The sequence below is a fragment of the Littorina saxatilis genome, linkage group LG4 (genome assembly GCF_037325665.1).
Source record: "Littorina saxatilis isolate snail1 linkage group LG4, US_GU_Lsax_2.0, whole genome shotgun sequence".
In the NCBI taxonomy this organism is placed as follows: Eukaryota; Metazoa; Mollusca; class Gastropoda; order Littorinimorpha; family Littorinidae; genus Littorina; species Littorina saxatilis.
Genome location: NC_090248.1, coordinates 18,032,685 through 18,047,098, shown reverse-complemented (window position 1 = coordinate 18,047,098; position 14,414 = coordinate 18,032,685). Strand labels below are relative to the sequence as shown.

General features: G+C 42.6%; 1 protein-coding gene across 1 annotated transcript in view; it reads right to left on the bottom strand.

Moving 5' to 3' along the window:
• LOC138964129 (uncharacterized) overlaps positions 1-14,414 on the bottom strand; it is a 46,101-nt gene that overhangs the window by 22,317 nt on the left and 9,370 nt on the right. The window contains exons 10-18 of the mRNA XM_070336015.1: positions 13,815-14,006; positions 12,386-12,593; positions 11,870-11,954; positions 11,187-11,328; positions 10,534-10,674; positions 10,038-10,247; positions 4,865-5,018; positions 3,312-3,327; positions 2,338-2,622 (exon numbers count right to left, since the gene is read on the bottom strand). Coding sequence (XP_070192116.1) covers positions 2,338-2,622; positions 3,312-3,327; positions 4,865-5,018; positions 10,038-10,247; positions 10,534-10,674; positions 11,187-11,328; positions 11,870-11,954; positions 12,386-12,593; positions 13,815-14,006 — 1,433 coding nt within the window. The remainder of the gene's footprint in view (positions 1-2,337; positions 2,623-3,311; positions 3,328-4,864; positions 5,019-10,037; positions 10,248-10,533; positions 10,675-11,186; positions 11,329-11,869; positions 11,955-12,385; positions 12,594-13,814; positions 14,007-14,414) is intronic.

The following is a 14,414-nucleotide window of genomic DNA, read 5'->3' as shown; positions in this document are numbered from 1 at the left end:
AATTAATGACTTTGGTCATTAAAAATTGGAAAATTGTAAAAAAAAATAAAAATTTATAAAACGATCCAAATTTACGTTTATCTTATTCTCCATCATTTGCTGATTCCAAAAACATATAAATATGTTATATTCGGATTAAAAACAAGCTCTGAAAATTAAATATATAAAAATTATTATCAAAATTTTTTTTTCGAAATCAATTTAAAAACACTTTCATCTTATTCCTTGTCGGTTCCTGATTCCAAAAATATATAGATATGATATGTTTGGATTAAAAACACGCTCAGAAAGTTAAAACGAAGAAAGGTACAGAAAAGCGTGCTATCCTTCTTAGCGCAACGAATACCCCGCTCTTCTTGTCAATTCCACGTGCACTGCCTTTGCCACGGGCGGTGGAGTGACGATGCTACGAGTATACGGTCTTGCTGCGTTGCGTTGCGTTCAGTTTCATTCTGTGAGTTCGACAGCTACTTGACTAAATATTGTATTTTCGCCTTACGCGACTTTTTCAACACTTAACATCGACATCCAACCTGCATCGTGTGAGTCCTCATAATTAACAAAGCTGGCAGATGGTATACACTGTGCCCTTTACCTGTTTAATTGATAAAGGGTTTCAATAAGGACTCATTTCAGAATAATTATGTATCATAGCATTTGGCCAATTTCTTACTTTGAACAATAAATAAGACAGACTCGTTATATTTGTAACAAATACGCAGAAATTACATGAAGATGATTTTCTCAATTCACTTTCGATATACTGTCCGATCAGTTTAAAAGCTTATAACACTTTACACGTGCTAAATCCAAGCATTGATACATAACAAGTTCAAACTCATGAACGTTGCATTTGCACCTTCAGTGATGAGCAAGGCGCTATACAACAGTATAGGGCACTCAAAGCGACATTTTCTTATCTAACTTTTTTGCACTCACACTCTACCAAACGCATACATATGAAATACGTTTACAAGAACATACATGTACTTGCATATGGACTAATATGAACTCTTGTTTTCAATTTCAAGGTTTCAGTTAATGAACAGATAAGCGTCGAAAATAAGGGAAATTGGTTTGACAAAATATGTTTAATGCCTTTTATAATTATCATGATATTTACACACACACACACACACATACACACACACACACACACACACACACACACACACACACACACACACACACACACACACTCACACATACATGATGCTTGATAATTTACAATATTGTGTAAATAACGGAAGCCTTCGTTAGCAGCAAGGTACACACGAAGCAGCACGCGCAAAACTGGCATTAGTTATACAGTTAATACATAATACACAATACTAATACAGTATACACAATGTTAATACATCATACACGTCAGCAGAGGACACGGGAGTTGAAGAGAGGAAACTTGGGAATGGACTGATGGACACAGGCGGGATTATTGTCACTGGAACTCGTTTCTGTCTTCTGTCAATAAATGTCAATATTTGAATTATCACCAATGGCTTGTTTCAGTATACAGCACAAAGAAACTGGTACATAAAAATAAATAGCAATCGGGCACTTAAATGCAGCAAAACGATAACAAGATGTTTCCCTTGCCACAGCTTATGTTTCGTTACATTCTGTGAGTAGTGACACCAAAGAACATTTTCATACCAGTAAAATCCTTCGTCAGACCTCCCCCCCCCCCCCCCCCCCCCATCAAAAAAGTGAACACGATCATTTAAACAATTACCAATAGAGACAGTCTGCTTTTAGCAATGATTACAACAAAAGCAGTACTGACATCGTGCGTGTTACATTGTCTACAACGTTTTTCCTTCCGGCGGGTAGGTCGGTCATCGAATAAATGACATGTAGAATACGCACAGCTGTAAAATGCTTCAAACAAAGTGCTGCAAAAGACTGTGAATGTATTGAGTTAATGTGCAAAGTCAGTTACATCCGTATAAGTAAAACCCCCAAAAAAAACACACACAGTAATGAACCATTACATTCTGAAAAAATCATGAAAGTAAGGTAACACAAAAGTTAAATTATTACGCCCCAATGTGTTAGGTCACTCATCACGCTGAGTAGTAATGGAGGGAGAGTTTAATAAGCGATGCCATGCATAATCGTAAAGCAACAGTCGTTTCAGCACAATAGAACTGCGAAGACAGTGCAGGAAGAATGAAACTGAGTCAAGTATATGCGTGAAGCTCTTGGTGTACCAGTCCAGCTGAATCATGAGGAAAGCGCAGTAGGGTTATGTTAGACGTGTATTGTAAGCAGCGCCCGTAAAGTATTAATGTGTTAATCCACGAGGGCGGGAAAACCGCAAAAGAGAGAGAAACCCACGCGTGTTTAGCCGCCGCCATCTCGTCATATTTTTCGCCATATTTCTCCCGTCTCTTCTTCTCTCTGTCCGCCCGCCGCACGGCTCTCTCCGCCAGGTAGCGCTCTCGCTCTTCCGGTGTCATGGCGTCCAAGTCCACGGCGTCAGAGTCCGTGGTGGCGTCACTGAACTGCGCCACGTCATCGTACCATTTTTTCTCCTTGGCACCCTTACCTCCCTTGCCACCTCCTTTAGGTTTCTTCACGCGGAGCTTACCTCCCTTGCCGTCCGACACGTCTGTGTAGTGACTGCACGCCAGCGGAAGGCAAGGATTGGGTCAAGATACAAATGGCACCCTTCTTATGGTCCACATTTTGCACCACAGTATGATTTCAATATCAACGATCTGGTGTTATGTTTAGCTTTTTAGATTGTTTTTAGATTTAACACAAAACACTGTACGTCAGGTAATACGTACCAATTGATACACACAGGAGGTTTAATCTAATATCATGTCAGTGTCATCTGTTTACATTCTTATCTATAGTATCAGCTAATACATAATAATAATAATATGGGAGATTTATAGAGCGCTTGGCGTTCTCTAAGCGCTTACAATGAATTGGTGATAGGTCAAGGCAGGTGAAGTAGCCCGCACGTTGAACATCTCTCATGCTGGGTATTTTCGTGTTTCTATAACCCACCGAACTCTGACATGGATTACAGGATCTTTTCCGTGCGCACTTGGTCTGATCTTGTGCTTGCGTGTACACACGAAGGGGGTTAAGTCACCAGCAGGTCAGCACATAAGTTGACCTGGGAGATCGGAAAAATCTCCACTTTTAACCCACCAGGCGGCAGCAACCGGGACTCGAACACACGACCTTCCGATTAGGAGGCCGACGTCTTACCACCACCACCATTTGAGTAGACTTAGTTTTATGGCAAACTGAAAAAACAGAAATCATGTGCAAAAACCGAAACTTGAACAACTTACCTTTCATCGTCAGAACCTGAAATACATTAAAAAAAACACACATCAATTCTGTTTTATTTAAGCAGAAAAGTTTAAAGAAAGTTATGATTTAGTATGCAACAAATACATATTATGCGGGAATTATAAATGACTAACTCTTTAACAATCCAAAGTTAATTAAAATTTCTTCTGAATGTTAAGTGCGTTTGTCGCAAAAAAGCAGATGAGTTCCGGAAATAACTCTGTCCGTGTCTCATGAACGTGACAGAGTTTTTATCCCTTGAAGGTAAGGCAAGATGATCTATTTATTGCTCAGTGAGAATGACCAACGGAGACACGCCGTTGGCACCACAGTGAATAATGCACTCTGATCTGCATGTTTTTGACAGAAAGAAACAGTTTATCACTTCGCGCGGAGACTGCATGAACGGCCCTTTCTTTTTTGAAAACATACAGATCTGAGTGCAATGACACTAACGGCTTGTCTCCCCCGGTTGTTCCAAATGAGCTGTATATGGCTCAGCTTGCCTCATCTTCAATTAAAAAAAAACTCTTCCACTGCCAATAAAAACCCTCACAGACTAATTTACGGATACCGCCTACTGATCCAGATATGTCAGTTTTCCACAGCCAATGAAAAACCGACAGAGATATTTTTCCGAACATCTAGCATTGTCAAGGCAACTGCAACCAAAGAACAAGTCGCGTAAGGCGAAATTACTACATTTAGTCAAGCTGTGGAACTCACAGAATGAAACTGAACGCACTGCATATTTTCACAATGACCGTTGTCCGCCGCTCGTGCAAAACACAGTGAAACTGACGAGCCTATTTAGCGCGGTAGTAGTTTCGCTGTGCTGCATAGCTCGCTTTTCTGTACCTCTCTTCGTTTTAAATTTCTGAGCGTGTTTTTAATCCAAACATATCATATCTATATGTTTTTGGAATCAGGAACCGACAAGGAATAAGATGAAATTGTTTTTAAATTGATTTCGGAAATTTAATTTTGATCATAATTTTTATATTTTTAATTTTCAGAGCTTGTTTTTAATCCGAATATAATATATTTATGTTTTTGGAATCAGAAAATGATGAAGAATAAGATGAACGTAAATTTGGATCGTTTTATAAAAAAAAAATGTAATTACAATTTTCAGATTTTTAATGACCGAAGTCATAAACTGATTTTTAAGCCACCAAGCTGAAATGCAATACCGAAGTCCGGCCTTCGTCGAAAATTGCTTTACAAAAATTTCAATCAATTTGATTGAAAAATGAGGGTGTGACAGTGCCGCCTCAACTTTTACAAAAAGCCGGATATGACGTCATCAAAGACATTTATCGAAAAAATGGAAAAAAAAGTCTGGGATTATCATACCTAGGAACTCTCATGTAAAAATTTCATAAAGATCGGTCCAGTAGTTTACTCTGAATCGCTCTACACACACACACGCATGCACACATACACACACACACACAAATACACACACACACACACACACACACACACACACATACACCACGACCCTCGTCTCGATTCCCCCTCTATTGACTAAATGTAAAAAGAGACTTACTGTCGAACTGTTCTGCCTTGCCATGGCCTATAACCTTGCCGTCCTTGTCCCTGAGTCGTTTCTTCCTCATGGTACGTCGTGTGCCGCCCTCACTGGTCTCGCTGTAGTAGCTGTGGTCACTGTCTGGACCCCCACGCTGCTTCTTACCCTTGCCCTGTCACAATCATGTACATAACAGTTAAAGTGACAGTGCTCGCTGGTTTCGCTGTAGTAGCTGTGGTCACTGCCTGGACCGCCACACGTCTTCTTACCCTTGCCCTGTCACAGTCATGTTTATAAAAGTTAAGGGGGCAATACTACCTAGTGAGGGGTGCATTTTTTTTATGTTGGTGGTATGTTGCCTGAATATCATTCAATTTCCATAACATTTGGTCACAAGTCAGATGATACATTCAAAATTACAAAACAATGAACACATTTTGCAGGAATTAGTTTATTGATGCATAAAAAAATCAATAATTCAAAAATACCTTTGCGAGCACAGCTACTACAGTGTGTGTGGTTCTCGACATATTTTAACACAATGAACAGTTACTGGACTTTGTTATTTAACACCATTAAATGGAACTAGTTTCTTTGGAGCATGAACCTCAAAGAAAGTGTGTAGGGCTAAAGAATTTTGTTTTACCATTTTCTGAATTTTAATGAAATACTAGGGTAAAATGTGCACTTTACAATCACTGTATGATGAGCTATGACGTACTTGAGGCCAAGATTAAAGGTTCAGCTTCCCTACAATGTTTTGAAACATAACTGCCCAGCTAGCAAGCTTTCGTCGGCCGACTGACGATTTCAGTCGGGTGACGTCGTCAAATGTCGTGTGTCGACGTCCGTTGTCGCGCCGATATCGTTTTGACTGTGTGTAAAACTCCGCAAATGTACGTAATAAACCCCGACATCGGCCCGACGCAATGTTGCTGTCGATAAAAATATGCAGAGTTACGGGAGATAACAACTTGAATTTATTATCATTATTTTAGCATTTGTTACGTCCCCTGTTCAAGCGTCGGGAACGGCGTGACATGACTCTGCAAATGCGAAACTAAATTATTCATATTTGTTGACTTTTTCACATAGGAGTAGGATAATTAATTGTAAGTTTTGTTTGTATATTTGCAATCAAATACAGCATGAGCTCAAACCATGAGTTTTACATTTTAAAAATACGCCATCATATATACTTGAAATACTCTAATAGCTTTCCTTACGGTACAAACAAGATTGAGTGTGAACATGGCCGGCTAGCTGCTACTTTCCCGCGTGAGCGAAGTTTATTTGTTTTCTTAGTTCAAGTTAATATCGAAAGAAGAGACATTCTTGCGAATGTTGGACAGCACATTGATGATATGTTATCCGAGACGAATGTCGCCTCGGGATCTCAATCTGAGTGCTGGTCCCAGTGCCACGTGGTGGCGGTGATAGTTGACAAGTTAAAATTGTGTAGCCAAGGACGGATGGAAACCTACAGGTGTGTTCAAGCTGTTAACGTCAACTCGAGGACAACCGACGGATCCAGCGAGTAAGTGATTTTGGTTTTTTTTCTTTAATGTTAGTTTTGCTGTTATACAGTGGGGGGGGGGGGGAGTACATACTGCTGTATCTGTAGATGTAGATGTAGGTGTTTTGTCCTGTACAGTGGGGGGGGGGGGGGGGGGGTGGAGTACATACTCATGATACTGCTGAATCTGTAGCTTTAAGTGTGGCTTGCACTGTTACACTTGGGGGGTAGGGTGTATGTATACTGATGTATCTGTAGCTGTAGGTGTGTGTATTGCATTGTAACACTTGGGGGGGGGGGGGGGTACATACTGATCTATCTGTAGCTGGTGGTGTGTTTTGCACTGATGCACACCAATCTTACATGGTCCAATCTTACATGGTCCAACCTTACATGGTCCAAACCTACATGGTCCAATCTTACATGGTCCAATCTTACATGGTCCAACCTTACAAGGTCCAATCTTGCATGGTCCAATCTTGCATGGTCCAATCTTACATGGTCCAACCTTACATGGTCCAACCTTACATGGTCCAATCTTACATGGTCCAATCTTACATGGTCCAACCATACATGGTCCAACCTTACATGGTCCAATCTTACATGGTCCAATCTTACATGGTCCAACCTTGCATGGTCCAATCTTACATGGTCCATATATATATTATTGGACCATGTAATATTGGACCATGTAATATTGGACCATGTAAGATTGGACCATGTAAGGTTGGACCATGTAATATTGGACCATGTAAGATTGGACCATGTAAGGTTGGACCATGTAATATTGGACCATGTAAGATTGGTCCAATCTTACATGGTCCAACCTTACATGGTCCAACCATACATGGTCCAATCTTACATGGTCCAATCTTGCATGGTCCAATCTTACATGGTCCAACCTTACATGGTCCAACCTTACATGGTCCAATCTTACATGGTCCAACCTTACATGGTCCAACCTTACATGGTCCAATCTTACATGGTCCAATCTTGCATGGTCCAATCTTGCATGGTCCAACCTTACATGGTCCAACCTTACATGGTCCAACCTTACATGGTCCAATCTTACATGGTCCAACCATACATGGTCCAACCTTACATGGTCCAATCTTACATGGTCCAACCTTGCATGGTCCAATCTTACATGGTCCATATATATATTATTGGACCATGTAATATTGGACCATGTAATATTGGACCATATAAGATTGGACCATGTAAGGTTGGACCATGTAATATTGGACCATGTAAGATTGGACCATGTAAGGTTGGACCATGTAATATTGGACCATGTAAGATTGGTCCAATCTTACATGGTCCATCCTTACATGGTCCAACCATACATGGTCCAATCTTACATGGTCCAATCTTGCATGGTCCAACCTTACATGGTCCAATCTTACATGGTCCAATATTACATGGTCCAATCTTACATGGTCCAACCTTACATGGTCCAACCTTACATGGTCCAACCTTACATGGTCCAATCTTACACGGTCCATATATATATTATTGGACCATGTAATATTGGACCATGTAAGATTGGACCATGTAAGGTTGGACCATGTAAGGTTGGACCATGTAAGATTGGACCATGTAAGATTGGACCATGCGTGATCCAACATGGTTTAAAATCGTCACCACGAGTTTTCGTCACACCCAACAATTCAAAGTGTGGTGCAACACACGAACACTATCCAATGTTTTAGCCATTGGTTTGGATGAGCACGACAAACATTTCGTCTGCTTCTAAAGGTGCTACCGCCTCAGAACCGCAGGCGCGAAGAAAAGTTCGCAGGGATTTCCCGATTGCATAACCGGAAACGAAAGGGATCGCAACGAACTAAGTTTCGTTGGTCAATCTAAAGCTCGCTAATAAGCACCATTGTACTTCCTATGTCTTGAATTAACAGCTTTGTGTTGCATGACCTTGGATGACCTTGACCTTGGGTCAAGGTCACATGTATTTTGGTAGGAAAAATGTGTAAAGCAGTTCTTAGTGTATGATGTCATTGCTAGGTTTAGTTATTTGACCTTGACCCTGAAGGCCAAGGTCATGTAAAGGTCAAGGTCAAGCATGTGAGTCGTATCCCAGCCAGCAAGACATTAGCGGCCGATAGTCGGCCGAACACCCTTCAAAAAGTCGGGCAGGTGACGTCAAAAGATACGACGCGGGTGTTGGCCCGACTAACTTTTGCAAAGAGGCAACGAGGCGGCCGACAGGCGGCCGAACACCTGTACTATGGCGGCACGCATCCGGTCCGATGTTAATCGGCCCGATGGCTTGTTGGACCTGCGGCCCGACACCTTATGCCGACATCGTCCCGATGTCTTCCCGCTGAAATCGATATCTTCCCGATCTCGGCATAAGGTGTCGGACCGCAGGTCAAACAAGTCATCGGGCCGATTAACATCGGACCGGATGCGTGCCGCCATAGTGCAGGTGTTCGGCCGCCTATCGGCCGCATCGTTGCCTCTTTGCAAAAGTTAGTCGGGCCAACACCCGCGTCGTATGTTTTGACGTCACCGGCCCGACTTTTTGAAGGGTGTTCGGCCGATTATCGGCCGCTAATGTCTTGCTGGCTGGGTGTGCAAAATGTCAACACTGTATCTTTAATAGTTTAGAAAACATCAATCGAAAACCATAACATTATTTGAAATTTTGCAAACTTTTCAACGCGTCAAAATGAGAATTTCAAAATGTACACAACAACTGTGTCCAAATACTGTCACTCAGTAGTGTCATGTCAATTATTCTGATTTCTACTGGCACAGAAATTAAAACCACATCATCTGGCACTGTATCTGAGGGACTACCTAGTATTTCATGTGTGCACTCAGCATAGTTGAGTCGCATTTCTTGTGACATTTTGGACAAAATCGTAGATTTTGAGCTGCAGATACCCCCTGTTTGACCCTAAATATCTCAAAAAGTATAGCACTAAGACATACAAAAATCAAACAGTATGACAAAATTGAGGCATTTATGCATCAAAACGAATTAAAAACATTATAGAATGTAAAAAAGAGTTTTTTCCATCATCTCAGGTAGTACTGCCACCTTAAAGTGGCAGTGCCCGCTGGTAAAAGGGCTCATTTCTGCCAAAACACTTTTAAAACCTTGTTAAACATACGAAGTGGTCATGTTGAATTGCTCAATACCTTACGGTTTTATGATACAAAGTAACATAAACTGTTACGATATGTTTTTGTTATAAGTGTAACAAGAAGACGTCCGCGTTAGTACACAAAAGGAGCGTTCCAAAAAAGTTAAGTTAATAAATGTTGCGTAAAATAATAATCGTCTCCTGGATTCTCCTTCTTCAAACTGTTTGAATTTGTATGTTTCAAAATGTCACCACAGTTTAGACGGAAACTCGTACCGTCCTTGAGAACAATATCACATTAAAGCTGCCCCCACCCCACCTCCGTTTTTGTACCACCCTCCTGCTAACAAAGGTATATTTGGACAAGTAGACTAACAATTACCTGGTACATAGAATCAAAGCCTCATTTAAAAGGCTTTTCAAATGGAAATAGGAAAGGAAATAGATCGTGCCAACTATTGTTCTTTCATCATTCAGTAGATAAATCAATCAATCCATAGATCAAGCAATCAATCAACGAATCACACCTGCACGAACAAAGAGAAAAATATGTTTGTAAGCTGACCTTTTTCTTGGCCAGCCCGCCACCTTCCAGGTTACTGTCATCGCTGTGGTAGGACTCGCTGTCACCGTACGTGCCATCTGCTAGCCGTTTCTTTCGCCGCACGTGCCGTGTGCCGCCCTCACTGACCACGCTGAAGTAGCTGTGGTCGCTGTCGCTGCCGTGGGCGCGTTCCCGTCGTCGTCGCCGTCGTCTTGCGGCACCATCTTCATCCTGAAAACAAGCAGCAAAATGTGAGTTTAAGTTGACCAAAACTGGACTTTGACCGCTCTAATGGCAGGACAAAAAGACAATAAAAACATTTAGTTTCAGGACAGTACAAGTAAATAGGGAAGGGTGGGTGGAGGGGTCGGGCGGGGGGGGGGGGGGGGGGCGGGGGGTTGTTAGAGAGGTTCATTAGAATATCCAAGATGGGCGTTAGGGTTCTAGCTTTCTATTTCAAGCAAATGGAAACATTCTTGGCATAGCATTTTTGTTATTCGTCCATACAAATATTGACCTCACTGCTGTGGTAGGACGCCGAGTCACTGTAAGTACCATCCGCGCGTTTCCGGCGCCTTCTGACCCTCCTGGTACCCCCCGCGCTGACCACACTGCGGTAACTGAAGTCACTGTCACTGTCCGCGTCCCGCTTGCCTTTCTGCACACATACAGTGCACACACAATTATAACCCTGCGCCTATATCTTTTGAATACATTTTTGTGGACATACAAGGCATGGCATCACACATAGTCACACATGTATGAGGGTAATTTAAAAAAGTCGTAGCCTACACACGAATTGGAATTTTTCAGATAGGGCACTTGATAACTTTTACACAGATACATGATTTGCCATGACTTTGTGTATTTGTTTGAGGTCATAGGCACAATTATCAATATTATTTGGACAGACTGCAATATGCACAGTCTTTGATCAAAAGCAGGGGTCGACATTTTGGCTAAATACAAGAAACTTACAAGGCATGTTGCGGTATATGTTTAGTGATGACCACACAAATGGGTGTCGAGGCATAAAGCTTCTTTTACCCTGGGCGCGTACAAGATATTTTGTGGTATATGTGTTACGTAATGGCCACAAAAAGGATGTCGCGGCACTAAAAGCGGCTTTCCCTCTGGGGGGCTTACAAGGTAGTTTGAGGTCACTCTCACCTTCCTGCGTGCTCGTTCGGCCGCCGTTTCCTCCGTGACGACGAGGTTGCCGTCCTTGTCCCGCCTGACCTTCATCTTGCCCTTGCCCTTCTCGCCCTTGGACGCCACGAACTTGCCATCCGCCCCGATCTGACCGACCTTCCTGTGGACACCAATCACACTCCGCGGTCATCTTCCTTTCACACTGTCGGCTTCACGACAAACGCCATTGACTAAAGAAACCAAGACATCTCTTACAAAGTAAAATCGTTGACGCCACATGCGAAAAACAGTTCGAGAAGAGGTCATAACTCAGATGACTTTTTCTGCATGTCTTACATAAACTGGCAGAGAATTTTGTCATCAAAATTTGTCTCGTTCACTTCGTGTGTGTGTGTGTGTGTGTGTGTGTGTGTGTGTGTGTGTGTGTGTGTGTGTGTGTATGTGTGTATGTGTGTGTGTGTGTCTGTGTCTGTGTCTGTGTGTGTCTGTGTGTGTGTGTCTGTGTGTGTGTTGCCGCGTGCCTCCGTCTATCTGCCCGTCATATGTCTGTCTGTGAGAGTTTCAAAGAGAGACACAGAGAGAGAGAGCGATAGAGAGAGAGAGCGATAGAGATAGTGTGTGAGAGAGAGATAGAGAGAGAGTGTGAGAGAGAGAGAGAGAGGCGGGGGGGGGGGGGAGGGACAGTGAGAGGGGAAACTCACTTTTTGTATTTCTTGCCAGTGATGGGATCCACCACCACTTCGTACACAGCACCATCCTTTCCTACGATGCGGGCTCCTACCTTGGCTGCACACACACACACACACACACACACACACACACACACACACACACACACACACACACACACATAAACACACACACACACCCATAATTGTGTGATTGTTATCAGAATGCAAAATCAGCAATGTCCAGGTTGCATTGCATTACATTACAGACTACAAAAGCAAATAACATAAAGACTCTTACGTGTCTGACGCCATCTTTGTTTCATAAAACATTATTATTATGCTGGCAGTTAACATAAGAATACTTTTCCTCGACAAATGAAAGACAAATGTCACAAATGAATAGAAATATTCATATATATCAAATATTTTTCGATATTACTTTTCATTTGTCTTTCATTTGTCGAGGACCAAATTTCAGCGCCCACCCTCCCCCTCAACACAAGATAAAGCAGAAGGCACAACCAGTTACTAAGGGAGGCAACTCACCTTTCTGTACCTCCGGGTCGTCGTCGTCATAGACTGTGGACGCCTTCTCCCAGTCCTCGATTGTCTCCCCTTCCCCAAGCTTCATGAACTTCTTGAGGTACTCCGGGTCTCCGCCTGACTCGAGGAACTTTTGGTACTCCTCGTCCGTCATCATGATCGTCTTCTCTATGATCCGCCCGCTCTTCGTGCGTACCTTGGTCTTCACCACCTGACACCCACACCCCACAATCACATGTCATCATATCTTCTCTATGATCCGCCCGCTCTTCGTGCGTACCTTGGTCTTCACCACCTGACACCCACACCCCACAATCACATGTCATCATATCTTCTCTATGATCCGCCCGCTCTTCGTGCGTACCTTGGTCTTCACCACCTGACACCCACACCCCACAATCACATGTCATCATATCTTCTCTATGATCCGCCCGCTCTTCGTGCGTACCTTGGTCTTCACCACCTGACACCCACACCCCACAATCACATGTCATCATATCTTCTCTATGATCCGCCCGCTCTTCGTGCGTACCTTGGTCTTCACCACCTGACACCCACACCCCACAATCACATGTCATCATATCTTCTCTATGATCCGCCCGCTCTTCGTGCGTACCTTGGTCTTCACCACCTGACACCCACACCCCACAATCACATGTCATCATATCTTCTCTATGATCCGCCCGCTCTTCGTGCGTACCTTGGTCTTCACCACCTGACACCCACACCCCACAATCACATGTCAGCATCTTCTTATCTCACAAAAAATCTTCTAAGCGCTAGTCATGTTTAGGTGTGTGTGTGTGTGTGTGTGTGTGTGTGTGTGTGTGTGTGTGTGTGTGTGTGTGTGTGTGTGCGTGTGTTAGTTCATGAATTCATGTTCTCTTGCCAGTTTCTTATAAAATGCAACATTGTCTTTACGACTTAGATAAACGCGGTATTAAATGATTGCACAATCGAAAAGTTGCTTTTCTGCTCCGTTTATTCCAAACCAACAGAATAATCATAACATGTTAGAACGGTACTCTGTTCTAGAAAATGACAGTACCATCATCATCTTTGTCTGTTTTTGTTCGCACATACAGACAAGCAACGCGAAGAACTAGGGCAGAGTAAGCACGTATCTCAACGCTATTTTTCTGATGCATAATTTGCAAAGCTTTTAAATCTAGCCTCAACAAAATACATCTAGTCTCTACACATATTATCTAGCCATCTGTAACATCAAACTCAAAAATTCTACCAAAGAACAAAGAAAAACAGGGATAGTTGTAAAGTTAACACCACCACACATTGGAAAAAGGTATGTAAGATAAACTCAAAACGTCACGTCATTATAGCTAGTCCTTAGGCACATTGCCTGCAGGACAGAAATCCTCCATCAAGATGCCTCTATCAAGGTACTTCATCCCTCACGGAGACACGCACGAACCTTCATAGCTTTGCCCTCTGGCACTTTCTCCCACGACTCTATGGTTCCCTGTTCGTCAGGCTTGAGGTACTTGTTGAGGATGGCACTGGGGTCCCCTCCCGCCTCCATCATCTTCTTGTAGTCTTCCTCCGTGATGTGCAGCGTCCTCTCCACCAGGCGCCCGCTCTTCGTGCGTATCAGTGTCTTGATCGTCTTCACACAACAGTGACCGCTTGTCATATGGGGGACCTTGTCTAACTTTAAATATACACTGTCATGGCAAACAACTGCAATTTGGTCTGTTGGACATGCATGTCTCTCCGTCGTCCATTCGAAGGGTGCTCATGAGACAAAACAAAATTCTAGCGTGAAAATACAGGCCACGGGCATCTGAGTATTTGAACTATTCACAAAGCAAACTAAAGCGGAAGCACTGATAGCACTCGTTTAAATGATAATCACAACAAACATGTAAGCCTAAGACGTTTGATATAACCAGAGGTCTCTGACATTAAAGAATGACAAACCAAAAGTATGCATATAATTATAAGCAGATACTAATTCTAATCAAACACAGACTTAATAAACAACAATTTCTAGACTTGAGCCTAATTTCCCTTC